The 18,680-nt window shown below is 41.2% G+C and overlaps 1 protein-coding gene across 5 annotated transcripts in view; it reads right to left on the reverse strand.

Annotated features, from left to right (window-relative positions):
- The window catches only part of LOC138442076 (cytochrome P450 2J2-like), a 67,074-nt gene that overhangs the window by 18,489 nt on the left and 29,905 nt on the right, over window positions 1-18,680 (reverse strand). For 2 of the 5 annotated variants that reach the window (XM_069592935.1, XM_069592941.1), the window contains exons 8-9: window positions 17,384-17,522; window positions 10,046-11,686 (exon numbers count right to left, since the gene is read on the reverse strand). In XM_069592935.1, coding sequence (XP_069449036.1) covers window positions 11,508-11,686; window positions 17,384-17,522 — 318 coding nt within the window. In that variant the 3' untranslated portion in view covers window positions 10,046-11,507. Of the gene's footprint in view, window positions 1-10,045; window positions 11,687-17,383; window positions 17,523-18,680 lie in introns of those variants that run through there. The other 3 variants (XR_011257538.1, XM_069592947.1, XM_069592956.1) reach the window with 3 other exon arrangements.

Raw genomic sequence — 18,680 nt, forward strand, 5'->3', positions numbered from 1 at the left:
TAGTTATAAATGTCTACATAAGAAGAAAATAAGAAAGATCTCAAAAAATCTAATTTTACACCTCAAGGAACTAAAACAAAACAAAAATAAAAAACAACAACAGAGAAAAAGAAAAAAAAAACCTTTCTAAGTTGGCTAAAATATTAGAGGGGAAATATATCAAATATAGAAAAATGACAGGAAAAAAATCAACAAAACTAAGATTTTTTTTTTAAATAAAGATGAACAAAATCGGAAAAACCTTTGATGGACTACTGAGAAAAAAGGAAGATGACATAAATGAAATCAGAAATGAAAAAGAAGACATTATAATAAAAGCTTCAGAAATAAAAAGGATCCAAAGGATTATTATTAATGATTAAATGCCTACAAATTGATAGCAAAAAGTAGACACATTTCTAGAAAAGTTTCAAAACATATAGAAGCATAAAGAGACCTAATAAAATAAGTAATTGAAGTAGTAATCATAAACTTCCCCACAAAGAAAATACCAGGGCAAGATGGCTTCATTGGTACATTCTATCAAACATACATAAAGAATTAATACCAATTCTTCTGGAAAGCAGAAATGGCCAAATGTCTGAATTCATTTGATGAGGCCAAAATCATCTTGATTCCAAAGTAAAATAAAGACACCATAATAAAATAAAACAATAGACCAATATCTCTAATAAGCAGAGAATCAAATATCTTCAGTGAAATATTAGTAAATCAAATTTCCACAGCACATTTAAAGGATAATAGACTATGACCAAGTGGGACTTATCCCCAGGTCACAGGATGGTTCAACATAAACAAATCAATCAATGTGATTCATCTCATCAATAGAATGAAGCATAAAGGCTACACAATCTTCTCAGTAGATATAGAAAAAGCATTTGACAGAATTAAACATCTAATCATGATAAAAACTCTCAAAAAATAGGTGTAGATGGAACGGACCTTAAAGACTTTATATTAAAAGCCTATAGGTAACAATCAGTGGGGGGAAACAGAAAGTTTTTCTTCTAAGAAGTGGTACAAGACAAAGATGCCCATTCTTACCACTTCTATTCAACACAGTTGTGGAAGTCCAAGCCAGAGCAATTAGAGAAATAAAAGAAATGAGGCATTCAGATTGGAAGAAAGAAGTAAAATTATACTGTTTTGCAGATTATATGGACATATATGTAGAAAACACTAAAGACTCAAACAAAAGTTTTTGTTTAAAAATTGACCTAATAAACAATGTCAGTAAAGTTGCAGGATAAAAATTGACATACAAAAATCAGAGAAGACTTAATACTTATCCTTTTAAAACTGTTCCCCCTAAAATGCAGAGGAACAAAAACTACCATATTCATTCTATGAGGCCACCCTTACCTTGATTTGAACACCAGGCCAAGATACTACAAAAAATTGCACGCGAGGATCACTGATGAACAAAGATACAGAAGACCTCAACAAAATACTACCAATCCAAATCTAACAACACATTATCATATACCATGATCAAGTGGGATTTAGCCCAGTTATACAAGTTTTTCAATATCTGCAAATCAATTAGTGTGATACACATATTAACAAACTGAAGAGTTAAAAACCATATGAGTATCTCAAAATATGCAGAAAAAGTCTTTCAACAAAATGCAACATTCATTTATGGTAAAAACTTTGCAGAAAGTGGGCAAAAAGGGAACATATTTCAACATAATAAAGGCCATGTACAACAAACCTAAAGCTGAAACTATTTTATCTAAGACCAGGAACAAGACAAGAATATTCACTCTCACCATTTTTATGCAACATTGTTTCGGAAATCCTAGCCACAGCAATCAGAGAAGAAAAAGAAATAAAAGTAAATCAAATTGGAAAAGAAGTCAAACTGTCACTGTTTGCAGATAACATGATACTATACATAGAAAATCCTAAAGACACTACTAGAAAACCATAGAGCTCATCAGTGAATTTAGTAAAGTTGCAGGCTACAAAATTAATATTCAGAAATCTGTTGCATCTCTATACACTGACAATGAATTAAAGATCAGAAAGAGAAATTCAAGAAACAATCCCATTTACATTGCATCAGAAAGAATGAAATACTTAGGAATAAACCTGCCTAAGGAGACCTCTAAGATGCTGATGAAAGAAATCAAAGACAACACAAACAGATGGAAATATATACCATATTCTTAGATTGACTACCCTGACCAAGGCAGTCTACAGATTGGATACCACCCCTATCAAATTATCAATGGTATTTTTCATAAAACTAGAACAAAATAATCTTAAAATTTGTATAGAGACACAAAAAACCCTGAATAGCCAAAGCAATCATTAAAAAGAACAGAGCCAGAGAAATTAGGCTCTTTGACTTCATACTGTACTACAAAGCTATAGTCATCAAAACAGTATGTACTGGCACAAAAATAGAAATGTAGACCAATGCAACTGGATAGAAAGCCCGAAATGAACCCATGCATCTATGGTCAATTCATCCATGACAAAGGAGGCAAGACTATACAATGGGGAAAGACAATCTGTTTAATAATGGTGCTAGGAAATCTGGACAGCTATATATAAAAAACTAAATTAGAACATTATTTAGCATCATACATAAAAATAAGCTCAAAGTGGATTAAAGGCCTAAATGCTAAACTGGACAATATAAAACTCTTAGAGGAAAACATAGGCAGAACAATCTCCAACATAAATCACAGCAATATCTTCTTTGATTTATCTCCCAGAGCAATGGAATTGAAACAAAAATAAACAAATGGGACCTATTTAAACTCAAAAACTTTAGCACAGCAAAGGAAACCATAAGCAAAATGAAAAGGTAATCCATCGATTGGGAGAAAATATTTGCAAATGATGTGATCAATAAAGGATTAGTCTTCAAAATTTACAAACAGTTCATGTGGTGAACCCCATCAAAAAATGGGTGAAATATCTAAATAAACATTTCTTCACAGAAGACATACAGATGGCCAAGAGGTACATAAAACGATGTTCAACACTGCTAATTATTAGAGTAAGGCAAGTCAAAACTACAATGAGCTATCACCTCACACCACTCAAAATCTCTATCATCAAAAAATCGACAATAAACGCTGTAGAAGGTGTGGAGAGAAGAGAATCCTCCTACACTGTTGGTGAGAATGTAAATTGGTACTACTACTGTGGAGAATGGTATGGGAGTTCCTTAAAAAACTAAAAACAGAGCTACCACACGTTCCTGTAATCCCACTCCTGGGCATACACCTGGAGAAAAACATAGTCCAAAAGGATACATACACCCCAATGTTCATTGCAGCACTGTTTACAATAGCCAAGACATGAAAGCAACCTAGATATCCATTGACAGAGGAATGGACAAAGAGAATGTGGTAATCATATATGATGGAATATTACTTAGTCATTAAAAAGAATGAAATAATGCCACTTGCAGCAATGCAGATGGACCTAGAGATTGTCATACTGAGTGAAGTAAGTCAGACAGAGAAAGAGAAATATGGTCAGATTTTGCTTATATGTGGAATTTAATAAGAAATGATACAACTGAACTTATTTACAAAACAGAAAACAGACTCACAGACTCAGACAAAGAACTATGGTTACTAGGGTAGAAGGGTCAGGGAAAGGGGTAATTAGGGAGTTTGGGATTGAGATGTACATACTGCTATATTTAAAATTGATTATCAACAAGGACCCACTGAATAGCATAAGGTAATATGTTCGGTGTTATGTGACAACCTAAATAGGAGGGAAATTTGAGGGGGAATAGATCCATGTATGTGTGTGACTGGGTTCCTTTGCTGTATGCCTGAAGCTATCACAGCATTATTGGTGAACCATGTAATTCCAATATAAAATAAAAAGTTTAGAAAAAAATCAGTGTTTGTATACACTAACAATGGACTATCCACAAAGGAAAGTAAGAAAACAATCTCATTTATAACAGCAACATAAAGACTGAAAATACTTATGAATACAGTTAATCAGGTGAAAGACTTGTACATCGAAAATTATAAAATATAGCAAATTAAAGAAGACCTGGATACATGCAAAGACTTCCCATTTTCATGGGTTGAAAGAATTCATATTGTAAAAATACTACCTAAAGTCATCTACATATTGAATGTAAACCTTATCAAAATCCTAATGGCATTCTTTTCAGAAATAGGAGAAACATAAAATGCATATGGAAGCAGAAAAAAACCCTGAACAGTTAGAGTAATCTCGAACAAGAGGAACAAAGCTGTAAGCATCACAGTTTTGATTTCAGAATATGTTGCAAAGCTATAGTATTGCAAACGGACATATAGGCCAATGGAACAGAATGTTGAGCCCAGAAATAAGCCCACACATTATGGTCAACTGCTCTTCAACCACACATCTAAGAACACACAGTGGGAAAAGGCAGTATTGGGAGAACTGGATGTCCATATGTAGGAGAATGAAACAGAAACCTTACCTCACACAATACACAAAAATCAACTTCAAATGGATTAAAGACTTAAAGGTAAGAGCCAAAATTCCAAAAATATAGGGGGAGAAGTTCTTGCCATTGGCTTTAATAACAATTTTTTGGTCATAACACCAAAAGCACAGACAACTAAAGCCTAAAGAGACAAGTGAGAACATATCAAACTCAAGAGCTTTTGAACAGCAAAGGAAACAGTCAGAAGAGTGAAAAGGCAACCTGTGGAAGGGGAGAAAATATCTGCAAAGTAAGTATGGAGATATATATACACATAGATATATGCATATATATATGAAGTCAAGTCACTCAGTCATGTCCGACTCTTTGCGACCCTATAGACTGTAGCCCGCTGGTCTCCTATGTCCATGGGATTCTCTAAGCAAGAATACTGGAGTGGGTTGCCATTTCCTACTCCAGGGGATATATATATATATATATATATATATATATATATATATATATATATACTATATTTGCAAATATATATATATACACAGGCATTATATATTAGGCATTAACATACAATATATATAAAGAACTCATAAAACTCAACAGCAAAAAATCCAAATAACTCAAAGAAAAACTTGAATAGATATTTCTCAAAAGAAGACTGCACATGGCCAAAAAATTAGTGCTCAACGTTACTTACTAGTAGTGAAATGCAAATGAAGGCCACAGAGATGTCACCTCACAATTTTTAAAAAACAAAACAAAAAACAAGTCTTGGAGAGTATGTGGACGGAAGGGAATCCTTATACACTATTGATGGGGAAGTAAATTGGTACAGCCATTATGGAAAACTATAGAGAGGATCCTCAAAATTTTTAAAAATGTGTACTATATGATCCAGTCATCCCACTTCTGGGAAAATATCCAAAGAAAGGAAATTAGTGTATTGAAGAGAGAGCTGCACTCCCAAATCCACTGCAGGATTATTCATAAAAGCCAAGATACAGAAACAAGCTAAGCGTCTGTCACTGGCGAATGAATAAAGAAAATACAAAGTGCACATATGGGCTTCCCAGGTGGCTCAGTAGTAAAGAATCTGCCTACAAATGCAAGAGCCACAGGAGTTGCAGGCTCCATCCCTGGGTCAGGATGGTCCCCTGGAGGAGAAAATGGCAACCCACTCCAGTATTCTTGCCTGGGAAATCCCATGGACAGAGGAGTCTGGCAGCCTACAGTCCATGGAGTTGCAAAGAGTTGGACACAACTGAGTGACTGAGTTGTGACACACACAAAGTGTGTGTATATATACATACACATACACACACACACACTAACCAGAATTTTTTGAGCCTTAAAAGAAAGGAAATTCTGCCATTTGCAAACAAAGTGAACCCGGAGTCCATTATGCGAGAAAGATAGTCATGCGAGAAAAAGAAGCACTACACTATCTCACTTAAATGCTGAATCTAAAAAAGTCAAACTCATAAAAGCAGAAGGGTGAACCATGGCTACCAGTGGCTGAAGGGTGTGGGATGTGGGGAGATATTCATCAATGGATACTAGGGTTCAGTTTGTGGGTTAAGTTCTGGAGATCTAATGTAGCGTATGATGATAATATACTTGAAATTTTCTAAAAGTATAGATCTTGGATGAAATATCACACACACACACATACACACATGGGTAACTAGAGATGATACATAAGTTATTTAGCTTGATTGTGGTGAATTTTCACATTGTGTACTTAATATATACAAATATCAAGTATACCCCTTGAAAGTATAGTTGCTCAGTCGTGTCAGACTCTTTGCGACCCCACAGACTGTAGCCTACCAGGCTTCTCTGTCCATGGGATTTTCCAGGCAATAGTACTGGAGTGGGTTGCCATTTCCTTCTCCAAAGTATGCCCCTTAAACATATACAAATATATCTGAAAAGTCTTTTGGTGGTGGTGGTGGTTTAGTCGCTACGTTGTGTCTGACTCTTGCGATCCCATGGACTGTAGCCTGCTAGGCTCCTGTGTCCATGGGATTCTCCAGGCAAGAATACTGGAGTAGGTTGCCATTTCCTTCTCCAGGGGATCTTCCCGACGTAGGAATTAAACCCAGGTCTCCTGCATTGCAGGCAGATGATTTACCAACTGAGCTCCCAAGGAACCAATTTAAATCTTAATTAAAATATATTAACAATTAAAGTTGTTAAAATTGCTCATTTGAAGTGTTTGTTTAGTAATTCCAGTGTCTGGGTTTTTCAGGGATAGTTTCTAATTGCTTTTTGCTGAGTATTTGGGCCACAGCTTCTTATTTCTTTACATAGTTTTAATTTTTGTTTAGAATTTGACCTTTTAAATGATACAGTGAGCAAACTCTGGACCACCACGAGTCTGTTATTGTGATTGTCACTGTTTTTTATTGCTTCCTGTTTAGTGACTTTCTTGGAATAATTCCATAAAATGTCTGTTCTTCACCACGTGGGGCACCTGAATGCTGTGCTGTTAGCCTTGTGTTCCAGCAAATGTGTGCAGAGAGGTCTCCTCAAATGCCTTGAACCTAATGGTCTCTCAGGACTCTGCATGTGATTTGGGTTGAGCCTTCAACACTTCAGCAGGCAGTTCACACCCTACATTAGCATTAACTTCCTGTTTGGGCAGAGCCTGGAGGTCAGTTGGAGATGAAATTAGTGCTTCCTAGGTTCCTCCTGTGGAGAAGGCAATGGCACCCCACTCCAGTACTCTTGCCTGGAAAATCCCATGGACGGAGGAGCCTGGTAGGCTGCAGTCCATGGGGTCGCCAAGAGTCGGACACGACTGAGCGACTTCACTTTCGCTTTTCGCTTTCATGCATTGGAGAAGGAAATGGCAACCCACTCCAGTGTTCTTGCCTGGAGAATCCCAGGGATGGGGGAGCCTGTTGGGCTGCCATCCATGGGGTCGCACAGAGTCAGACACGACTGAAGCGACTTAGCAGCAGCAGCAGCAGCAGGTTCCTCCTGAGCATGCACAGAGCCCTTGAAGGTACATAGCTTTCTAAATTCCCAGGAATATGGCAGAGTTTGTTGAAGCCCCAGTGGACACCTCCTTCCCCAGCTTTCCCTCTTAATCCTCTGGGCAGCATGTCTTTCCCCCTCATGTTACACCAATGTCCAATTGTCCCTGATGTGTTTGAATACATGCCTTGTAGTGTGGTTCACACAGGCTGGGCTTGGAGGCAGGTTAAGTAAAGACAATGTGAAGAGTTGACTCATGGGAAAAGACTCAGATTCTGGGAGGGATTGGGGGCAGGAGGAGAAGGGGACGATAGAGTATGAGATGGCTGGATGGCATCACTGACTCGATGGACGTGAGTTTGAGTGAACTCCGGGAGTTGGTGATGGACAAGGAGGCCTGGCGTGCTGTAATTCATGGGGTCGCAAAGAGTCGGACATGACTGAGTGACTGAACGGAACTGACGGACTTCTGTGGTGATCCAGTGGCTAAAATTTCACCTTCCAATGCGGTAGGTGCGAGTCCTCGATCCCTGGTTGGGGAGATCGTACATGCCTTGTGGCCAAAACAACCAAAACATAAAAAAACCAGAAGCAATATTGTAACAAATTCAAAAAAGATTTTAAAAAATGGTCCACAGTAAAAAAGATCTTCAAAGAAAAAAATACAGGCCTTGAGAGTGGGTCTTTCAAGGGATCTGCCAGATAGTCCAGTACTGACAGCTGTCTTGGCTCAGGGCCTTTGGGGAACACACTCCAGCGGCATTTTGGCACCTGGTTTTCTTGGCTGCCAGAGTTGCCAGGCAGTTGCTCTTCGGGTGACTGCAGAGCTGGGGAGAGAAAAGCTGGAGCAGGGGCACAGAGCTCAGTGCTCCTACTGAGATTCAGCCCTCCTTTTTTCTTTGAGTTTTTCCTTAAACAGAAGCTCAAGTTGTTCCAAGACTTTGCATGCAATACTGTAGTTGCTGCACAAAATATGGTTAATGTGCGGAATTCTGGAAATGTGGATTTTGAGAACTTTTGTTGGTTTTCCCTGTGCTTTTATGGAGAAGTAGATTTCAGAATGTCTTTACCATTTCAGAAGTTCTCCCCATAAGTCAGAGTTTTGGAAGCAGAAGGGACCTGAGCAAGCAGTCTTTGAGAGCAACATTTTCCAGAGTGTGACATGAAGGCTTTTAAAAGGCCTGCTGCACATAGCAGACATCTCTGACACTGCAGCATTGGGCCTGCTGCACATAGCAGACATCTCTGACACGCTGCATTGATCAGTCTGCCCTGACCCAATCACTGGGCTACTCCCCAACCCCATCCCTAACCCAGTAGGTTCAACAAACATTTGGTGAATGCCTACTATGCAACCGGCTTCCCTGGTGGCTCAGAAGGTAAAGCCTCTGCCTGCAATGCCAGAGACTTGGGTTCGATTCCCTGGGTCTGGAAGATCCTCTGGAGAAGGAAATGGCAACCCACTCTAGTACCCTTGCCTGGAAAATCCCATTGATGGAGGAACATGGTAGGCTATGCTCCATGGGGTTGCAAAGAGTCAGACACGACTGAGTGAGTTCACTTTCACTATGCAACCACTTAGATACTGAGCCTACAGGAGCCAGGAACAGTCACCTCTGAAGAGCTCAGTACACTTAGGAGATTACATGGAAATAGGGAATTTAAACCTCTGAATAAAGTTCTCAGAGAATGAAGAAGGGATCAACTAACTGGCTGAAAGAGTCCAGAAAATCGAAGATTTGGCATTAAAGCAGAGTCTGCCAGACATAATTAGACATTTCTTACAGAAAAATACAGATAGACAAGAATATGATAAAGAACCTAGCCTGGAGGGAATTGATAGGAGGTAAGCATTATGGCAGAAGTACTAAGAGATGTGTCTGAAGAGATGAGCTGGTGTCAGAGCAGAAAGACTACCATGTGCCCAGTTTGTGAGCAGGACCCCCTGACCTGCTCACTGACTGGGAATGCCTGGCTATGCCTGGTCCACTTCCAGAGGGCGCTGTTCACTTAGCCCACCATGAGGGCATCCTGGGGGTTTACCATGTGGCAGCCCTGCTAAAGGATTCATAAAGATCCTGTGGTCAGCAGGGAGGAGAGTAACCTACAGTGAACCCACCTGACGACCTTATAAGAAGGCAGGGAAATTAGAATACAGTAGAGGGAAAGGGGAGCTGGAGCTCCCCAAATAAACCAGGAATAAGAGAGTTACAAAAAGACAGATGACAAAATACTTGTGTAAATGGCTTGGACAGGAAGACAGTTCATAATTTAGTCTCTCCAGTGAGGTTTGAGGAAAGAAGGAGACATTTTGCATGGTCAGAAAGTTCAAATACTCCCAATCCTGTATCCCCAAGTTTTCTGGTTAATTGTTGTCACACACACTCTGCTTGAGTCTGGGTCCCACTGCATCTATTAGGATGAGTGTCCAGGGTTTTCCATTGATTCCACAAGTAGGTAAACTCCCGTCCTTCTAGAATCATGGAAAATGCACAGCAGAGCAGGAATGGACCTCTGAGATGAGTCAAAAAAATCCACTGAGCACATAATGAAAAGCATTTTGATCAGTTCTCAGTCTATGTGGATGATCTGATTGGGAGAAACAGAAGTGGGAGAGAAGCACTCAGATGTTCAGGAAGCGCACGGTCTGCTTTGAATGGCTTTATTCTAGAAATGTCCTTTAGGTTGCTTTCCGGAGATGCAACTTTCCAGGATGTTGCAAAGGAAGAGCGCTCTGGTGGGTGGCTAGGCTTCTCACTTTCTACTAGACCAAATTCTCCATCTAAACTCCAGGAACACAACCAACTCTCCCAGACATACTCTTGGCTCTGACAGGCTCAGGCTAGCTCCAGCCAGACACCTGCTCTCTCACTTGCCTTCTGTCCCTCCCTCTCTCCTGCTCTTGCTCTTCAGTGTCTTTCCCTTTCTAATGGTATTTATTGAATTAGCTTTCCTCTGAATTCCAAGCAACAGGAATGAAAAGCCCAATGACCTCATGGCCCTTTTTGTTCTGAGCTATTTAAATTCCTTAAGTGTAGCAATGTTAGAAAAAAGACCTTGAATGGTTTAGTCCCATTCACTAGGTTTGTTGGTATCTGTCTGCATGGGGGTTGGCATCCAAACCCAGGGACTGTCAGTGGGACCTGGCCTTCCAGTTGGTGCCATTTTCTCCCCTCAGTGACCACACACAAAGAGGGCTGAGCAGGATTCTGGCATTTCAGTTTCCTGCTATAAAATATTCTACCATGCCTCAGCTGTTGTGTTTAGGCTGGGAATACTTGCCAACCAAAAGCCAACATCAGTTTGTGAGAAAAGATCACACCCACCACACTGTCAAATCCAATATGAAATGGCTTGGGAATAAAAAATACCAGAGAGGGGATTGAAGTGTAAGGAGTAGCTTAAAAGATAGAAAATATTTCCACATTTGTTTTCCCCCTAACCTGCTTAAAACGTTTAGTTAAATGGAGTCCAAGACCAAGATAGTGCTTTGTTAGGTAAATCAGAAAACATTCTTCTTCACAGAAACTAGTCAATAAATTAGGAATTCCACCTGCCCTGCTGACTTCCCAGGGGCCAGTCTAGGGCAGAAGCAGGGTAAGCCTGCCCAGTGCTACCAAGTGTGAGGGTCTATCTAGAGACGGTCAGTGGCTGCCCCAGGGCCCAACTTCTAACTCTTACCCACCATTTGGCACCACTTTGACCCAGGCCATCTCAACAAGCCAGAGCAAACCCCTATCTAAGGAAGGAAGCAGAAGGAGGCAGATCAGAGCTATGCCTTTTATGATGCACTTTATGGTTTCCAAGCCACTTAAAGCCCATTATTTCCTCTGATTTTTACAGCAATTCTTCCTTTTAGAGAAGAAATCATTGTCCACTTTAAATCCTCTGGATGAAAATGAAATCACTCATAACATAACTGATTTCCTCAATGCCCCACTGGAGACGGTAAAGCTGGGGTTTGGATCCAGTTTCCTCTGAGTTCAGTTCCTATGACCTGTCCCAGAGTAACTGGATGCTGTCCTCTCACTTCTGAGCAGGCCTCGTGCCTTGAGGGGTGACAGGCCCATTCTTCCTGCTTTCCTTCCCCTCTCTCTCCCCAACAACTTCAGGCCCGAGGAACAGCACAGAGGCGATGGCTGACTGGGGAGAGGGTCAAGCCCATCCTGAATGTCAGGCTTAGCTCTTCATTGTCTGGAGGCCTGAAGGTAAATTTTTGCAGAAGTGAGGTAAAAAAAATAAACAACTCAGTTCTGGCCAATTGTTCTCCAAGGCACATCCTCTTTCCTGAAAGACAATAAAAAGTTACCTGTTCAGGTGGTGTCTGTACCAGCAAGGATTGAAATATTTTATGACTTCTTGTAAAACCTGAGCAAAGGCAGAGGGCCTGCCAGCCTCTGGGGCTTTATGTATTCAGTTTGATCACAATCACCTGGGTTAACCAATGGAGAAGGAAATGGCAATCAACTCCAGTATTCTTGCCTGGAAAATCCCATGGATGGAAGAACCTGGCAGGCTACAGTCCATGGGGTTGCAAACAGTCGGACATGACTGAGCGAATAACGCTCACACATACACACCTGGGTTAACCAAAGCTCAGCGAGCTAATTACACAATCACACACTCCCAGCCTGCAGGTGTGAATGAGAGAAGTGAGGCCTGAGCTGGCCCAGCACTAGCCTAATGTTGTTTAAAAATCCATTAGCAAACAATAATGACTAAAGCAGACAAAAAACCAAAATCTTAGGTAGTTTTTCTCAATTGTTAAAAGAAACTTTTGAAAAGTGTAAGCAAGTAAATGTCAGATCAAAGTTTCTCAAGTACAAGGCATCTTCTCTCTACATCACAGTTCCCTCTATTATGACCGGGAGTCTCCCTGCCATGCAGGGGTGACCCCATCTCATCCCACCTGTGTTCACCTGCTCCAGGCTTCCCTCCTCCCCTGCTTGGGCTATAACACCCCACACTGGGCTCTACCATCATCTCTTTTTTTTTTTTAGATTTTTTTAAATATAAATGTATTTATTTTAATTGGAGGTTAATTACTTTGCAATATTGTTTTGGTTTGGCCATACATCAACATGAATGAGTGTTTTAATAACTTACTTTCTCCCTAAGAAAAAAGAAAAAAAAATTGTGAAACGTGTGAAGACAAAAAAAGATGTTTGTAACCCTCAAATTCAGACAAAATCCTTGTTAATATTAGACATACGTCAGCACTGTCTTTGTAAGGATTCTCCTGCACACCATCACTGGGATTACTCTAATTAATTCTGGGCACTGTTGACTTCTGTGACTTGGTATTTTCCCCTGTAATGAAACTTTCTTAGAAATAGTTAATGCAGCATGCCTCTGTTTTGTCCTTGCCTATAATGAGCTGTTGAGGAAATGAAATTAGAGAATATCTGCAAAATGTTGACTCAATTAAAATATGCTTTAGAATCATATCGTTCTTAAATTGTTTTGTGCCTATTTCCCACCCGCGTGTATCTAATTTTCTCTGTTCCCCTCATCCTTATCTGTGTGTGTGTGTGTATGTGTGCGCTCAGTTGTGTCCAGTTTTCCAGGCAAGAATACTGGAGCAGGCTGCCATTTCCCACTCCGGGGATCTTTCTGACCCAGGCATGGAACCCACATCTCTGGCATCTCCTGCTTTGGCAGGTGGATTCTTTACCACTGCACCACTTGGGAAGCCCCTTTTATCTCTTTACCCATCACAAATAGTACAAGGAGGAATTTTGTTAAAACAGTACCAGATCAGCTGTATTGTAAATACCCAGGATTCTCCTAGAAGAATCCATATATGACAAAACTGGACCCACGGAATCAAGAACCAGGGTTACAGTACTTGTTTCATCAGTACCCAGCTCTGGGCTAAGAGTAAACCCTTTATTCCTACAGACCTGAACATGGCTCACTTGTCAAACACGTGAGATAATCTCTCTCCCAACTATATTGCGTGGCTGGGTGAGGATACCAGGAAGACAGGAGGTATGAATTATATGAATTTGCTTTTAAAATCATGAAAAGGAGGGCAACTTGATCTCACAGCTTCATCCTGGACTGCGGGAAATGTGAACCTTCTCCTTGGTGCTTCCACTAACCGGCCATCATTAACTAACCAGGTCAATTACCTCATTAGTAAAATGAGAGAAATGACCTAGGGTTTTGGGGGAAAGTTCTTCATAATTTTATCTCCCATGATCCAGTGAATTAAAAAAAAAATTTCTTTGAAAAACGAGGATTCAGCCTCTTGCCTTTCATGAAGCTGTCTGCTGCTTTGTTGGATCGAAAGGGAAAAACTTAAATGATGAAAAGAAAATACAAATTTGCAGCAACAGCTTTGCCATCTGCCCTGATTATACGCATGTGTCCTAATTCCACACCTGATCATCCTTTCCAGAGAAGGGAAGGAGCTCTCCACATTCTATCCCTTCAGGGAGGCTGTTTTTACAAAGTGCCAGATCAAGAATGAGGCAAAGCCACCGTGCTCCACAGATGGCAGTGAAGTGAGAAAACAAGACAGTGGTGTTGACTCTGTCTCCTGAAACCTTTTAAGCTGGCCTCACTCTGTCACAGCTGAGGAAATCCCCAAATTGCTTGCCTTCTCTCAATGCATTCTCCTCAGCAAAAAGACAGATAGTGAGACCAACTATTTGCAAAAATGGCTCCAATGTCTCCCCATCTCCCTGTACACACATCATTGGCAACATGATTTCATAGCCCTTCCCATGAAAGTTGCTACTTTCCCTTTCTCCTGAACTGGGGCACACAGGTGACCTCTGGCAGCTACCAGTACGCAGTGGAAGTGATGGTTGCCAGTTCCCAGCCTGGCCCTTAGGAGGCACTGTGTGCTTTTCTCCCTCCTGGGGTCTTATCTTCTACATGTACACCTGCTGGCTAGATTGCTAGAGGATGAAATTTGGAAAGGACCCCCACTGTCTCAGCTGAGGTCATCTTCCCTCAGCCTTCAGTCAGCTCAGCTCCCAAACAGGCAAGAGGACAAAGCTAAGGTCAGTCGAGCTCCCAGCTCAACTGCAGACTTGGGAGCAGTAATACACACTAAAGCTATGGTTTTTCCAATAGTCATGTACGGGTATAAGAGTAGGAACATAAAGAAGGTTGAGTGCTGAAGAACTGATGCTTTTGAATTGTGGTGCTGGAAAAGACCCTTGTGAGTCCCTTGGACTGCAAGGAGATCAAACCAGTCAATCCTAAAGGAAATCAACCCTGAATATTTATTGGAAAGACTGTTACTCAAGCTGAAACTCCAATACTTTGAACATCTGATGCAAAGAGCTGACTCACTGGAAAAACCCTGATGCTGGGGAAGATTGAAGGTAAAAGGAGAAGGGGCATGGTAGAGGATAAGATGGTTAGATAACATCACTGTTATATAATTACTCTTTTAATTATAGGCTTCATTTATAAGGAAATTATCTCATCATTTAATCCTCACAGCAGCCCAGTTATTAATAGTTAGGCAATGGATCAGTATCTCATTTCTTAATGTAAGGAAACTAAGAATAAGAGAGAATTGTTTCTTATTCAAAATCTTGAGCCCAAAGAATTGCCAGAATGGGGCCTAGACTCAAGTTTTTCATCTAGTGCTCCTTCTTGCATAGTTAAAATGTAATTCACTTGCCCACTTAAAGCCTTTCCATTTTAAGATTCACCAAATTCATATCATATTATAACTCTCAATAGCAAAAACAAACAAAAAAACTGTGTCAAGAATGATTAAAATACTTAAAATACACATGTGAAACTTGTAATAGGAAACATAAAGCTGTTATAGACAGGAAGATTGAAAGGTATTTCTACATCTCTTGTCTGTTTTCATGTTAGGAGGTGACTTGTCCAATGTAAAGATGGCATAGAACCAGAGGAGAAAGACACAGAAGATCCAATCAGAATCAGTTCAGATACATGCAGGACAGTGTCCTACAGCAGGAAAGCCTGGGCTTTGCATCACTTCTACATGGGGTCAAATTCCAGTCCCTCCCTCTCTGTGTCTTTGTGGCATGATCAACAAAATAATACTGTTGTAGAAAATCAATCTATATTTAATTTAAATCAGTGATAAGAAAACTACTATAAATTCCAGAGTGCCAACTCACTGTAATATTTAGTTACTGTTTTGGAGGGAGACGCTGCTAGGAAGAACACAGGCTTTAGTATTTGATAAACTTGGTCACCACTGAGTTCTAGCTCTGTCTTGTGAGCTTTTTTATGACTGCAGGCACAGTAGTTGACCCTACTAAGCTCCAGTTTCCTTCCATATCCCTAAAGGTGGTGAACAGAATTTGAACTTTGTAAGGTTACACTAGAACACATGCTTTTTCACTTTTTATGACAATTAAATTTATTTTTTAATTGAAGGATACTTGCTTTACAGAATTGGAACACACACTTTTTAAGAGTTTTTTTTTTTTTTTTTTACTTCATTCATTATCATATCCTCAGGGCTGAATGTCTGATACATAACAGATACCCAGGAAATACTTACAGAATTAAGAAACTGGAAATTTAGTTGAAATGATCTCTGCAACATACCTAACTTAATATGTGAAATATACTAAAATTTTTCTCACTCATTTTACAATGTTATAAATTAAAATACTCTTTTGGAACTGGCTGGCTTGGAAACCCGGGAGTTTTCACTGCACCTTCTTTCATACCTTTCAAATTGTATACCATGTAAATGTATTGACTAGTTATTTAAAGAGTTATTAGAATTTAAGACAGTAAAAGGACTTCTTAGGGACCAGTGATAGAGTAGAATCCCATTTAGTTAAGCCTACGGCACTTAGAGTCACTTGTAATGCCCATAATGAGAAGCAAGGAGCCGCTTTCCTTGCCCCTTCCCCATCCTCTCCTAGCAACTGACTCTAGTTCTGTGTGAATGGGTTGCCCTAAAAAGATCTTTGAACACTGAAAACTCTGTAAGGAAGGCAAGTATTCAACCTCCTCTCTGGGCGACAGGAAGGGTCTGAGCTCTTGTTTCAGCATTCTGGGGCCAGCACAATGTGATGCTGAAGTCTCCATCAGAGTCTGGCCAGGGCTTAGGAAGTAAAGGCATGAGTCCTGGGGATGCTGCACCCGGGGAATCCTGAGGTGCAGCCAACAGCAAGAGAGAGTCACTCTGGAGGGCACTCTACGGTGTGGACTGAACACTGTTGCCAGCCATTCTGCTGCCCTCCACAAAGCCATCAGTCACTGCAGCTGCCCCTAGTGCTGTGCTCTGAGTGGAATTCAGGATGGAGAAAAAGAGGATACTGGCTAGAGTGTTAGGATGCATATAAAGGACTGATGCTAAAGCTGAAACTCCAATACTTTGGCCACCTCATGCGAAGAGTTGACTCACTGGAAAAGACTCTGATGCTGGGAGGGGTTGGGGGCAGGAGGAGAAGGGGACGACAGAGGATGAGATGGCTGGATGGCATCACGGACTCGATGGACGTGAGTCTGAGTGAACTCTGGGAGCTGGTGATGGACAGGGAGGCCTGGCGTGCTGCGATTCATGGGGTCACAAAGAGTCAAGACATGACTGAGTGACTGAACTGAACTGGACTGAAAGGAATAATTTCACTGAGCCCAGACTCTTGCATCTTCCCATAAAAAGAAAGGCACTAAAATCATTAACTTGAAATGTCTGGTCTTTTTGTGTGTGTCTAGCAAAATCTTATGATGTTTGATTACATGTTTTTTTTTTTTTTTTCTCTTTTCCCGCAAGAACTCCTACCTACCCTGGTTCTTTCCCTACCTTTTGGAAACAGTCCCCAAGAGCTATCTGAGAAGCCATCTTCCTGGGATATAGTCTTCTGTAAGGCCCTGAATAAAAATTCTCAACTTTTAGGGTGAGTTTTTATTTTCCTGTTGAACCTGGAGACATGCCAACTAAAGCAAAACACCAGGGAGAAGAGGAGGGAAGGGCTGAGAGAGGGACTCTGGGTTCCCACACTCATATTTCTCGCTACTCACCTATTGAAAAAGGCAGAAAGGCTTCCCTTTTCTTAAACTGTCCATTCTCTAGAAAATGCTCCGGATTGAACGTGTCAGGGGTGGCCCACTCTGCAGGGTCCCTGTGCAGTGCAGTCAGGTTGGTCAGGACCATGGTGCCCTGGAGAAGGCAGAAGAGACTCAGGCAGGGATTGACCCGCACAACATACGTGTGCAGAGGGGTGGCAGTCCCCCCGGGACTCCACACCAAGCTGGCAGCACCCTGAACTCCCTCAGCCTCCCTGACCCACCACCTTCTGAGGCCAGCCCCTAGGACCCAGCTCTTTGCCATGGGACAGCTTACAGTGAGGGACTGGGATTGTCTGCTGGGAATTTGACCTGGGAAGTGTGACTGCTGTTAGTGCAGAATGGATCTCTGCAGGGACTTGTCAGTGTAGAACTTGGGAGGGAACACATATACATCAACAAGAGAATAGTGAGACATCTCCCATTTGCTTCCTTCCAATGTCTAGTCTGTTATACAGAGGGTTTAATAATAGAATGAGGTCACCCAGCAAAAGGAACCACTGTTCTTCCAGACACAGAGCAAGAAACCTAGTGCCTTCCATAGTGCCTCCCTTTCCCCCATTCTTCCTTCAACCAACCCTTCTTTTGGTCAACTTTACTTGAAATTTCTCTTGATCCTGTTATTCCATTTTGTGTCCACCACTGCCACCTGATTCAGGCCACCGCCTCGCTTCAGTTGTGTATGACTCTGTGCGACCCCAGAGATGGCAGCTCACCAGGCTCCCCCATCCCTGGGATTCTCCAGGCAAGAACACTGGAGTGGGTTGCCATTTCCTTCTCCAATGCATGAAAGTGAAAGGTGAAAGTGAAGTCGCTCAGTCGTGTCTGACTCTTAGCCACCCCATGGACTGCAGCCCACCAGGCTCCTCCACCCATGGGATTTTCCAGGCAAGAGTACCGGAATGGAATTGCCTTCTCTGCCTCGCTTGGCTATCTGCCAGTAATAGCCTTGCCTTTGCCCATATTCTCTTTTCCCCTTCAATGTGCTCCACATGATGAAAGCAGAGTTAGCTTTGAATAAGATTTAATCATTCCACTCCCGTCTACCCAACACACCTGGAACATGACAGATACCCTTCAATAGCTCCCATCACTCTTAGATGAAGGACACATCTGCTCCCTGTCTGAGTCACCCTCCTGCCTGCACTCCCACTACATCAAGCTTCTTTCAGTTTCTCAAACATGCCACATTTCCCCACTCATTTCTGTGCCTTTTTACATGCTGTTCACCTTTGTCTGAAATGTCCTTCCT

The sequence above is a fragment of the Ovis canadensis genome, chromosome 1 (genome assembly GCF_042477335.2).
Source record: "Ovis canadensis isolate MfBH-ARS-UI-01 breed Bighorn chromosome 1, ARS-UI_OviCan_v2, whole genome shotgun sequence".
Taxonomy (NCBI): domain Eukaryota; kingdom Metazoa; phylum Chordata; class Mammalia; order Artiodactyla; family Bovidae; genus Ovis; species Ovis canadensis.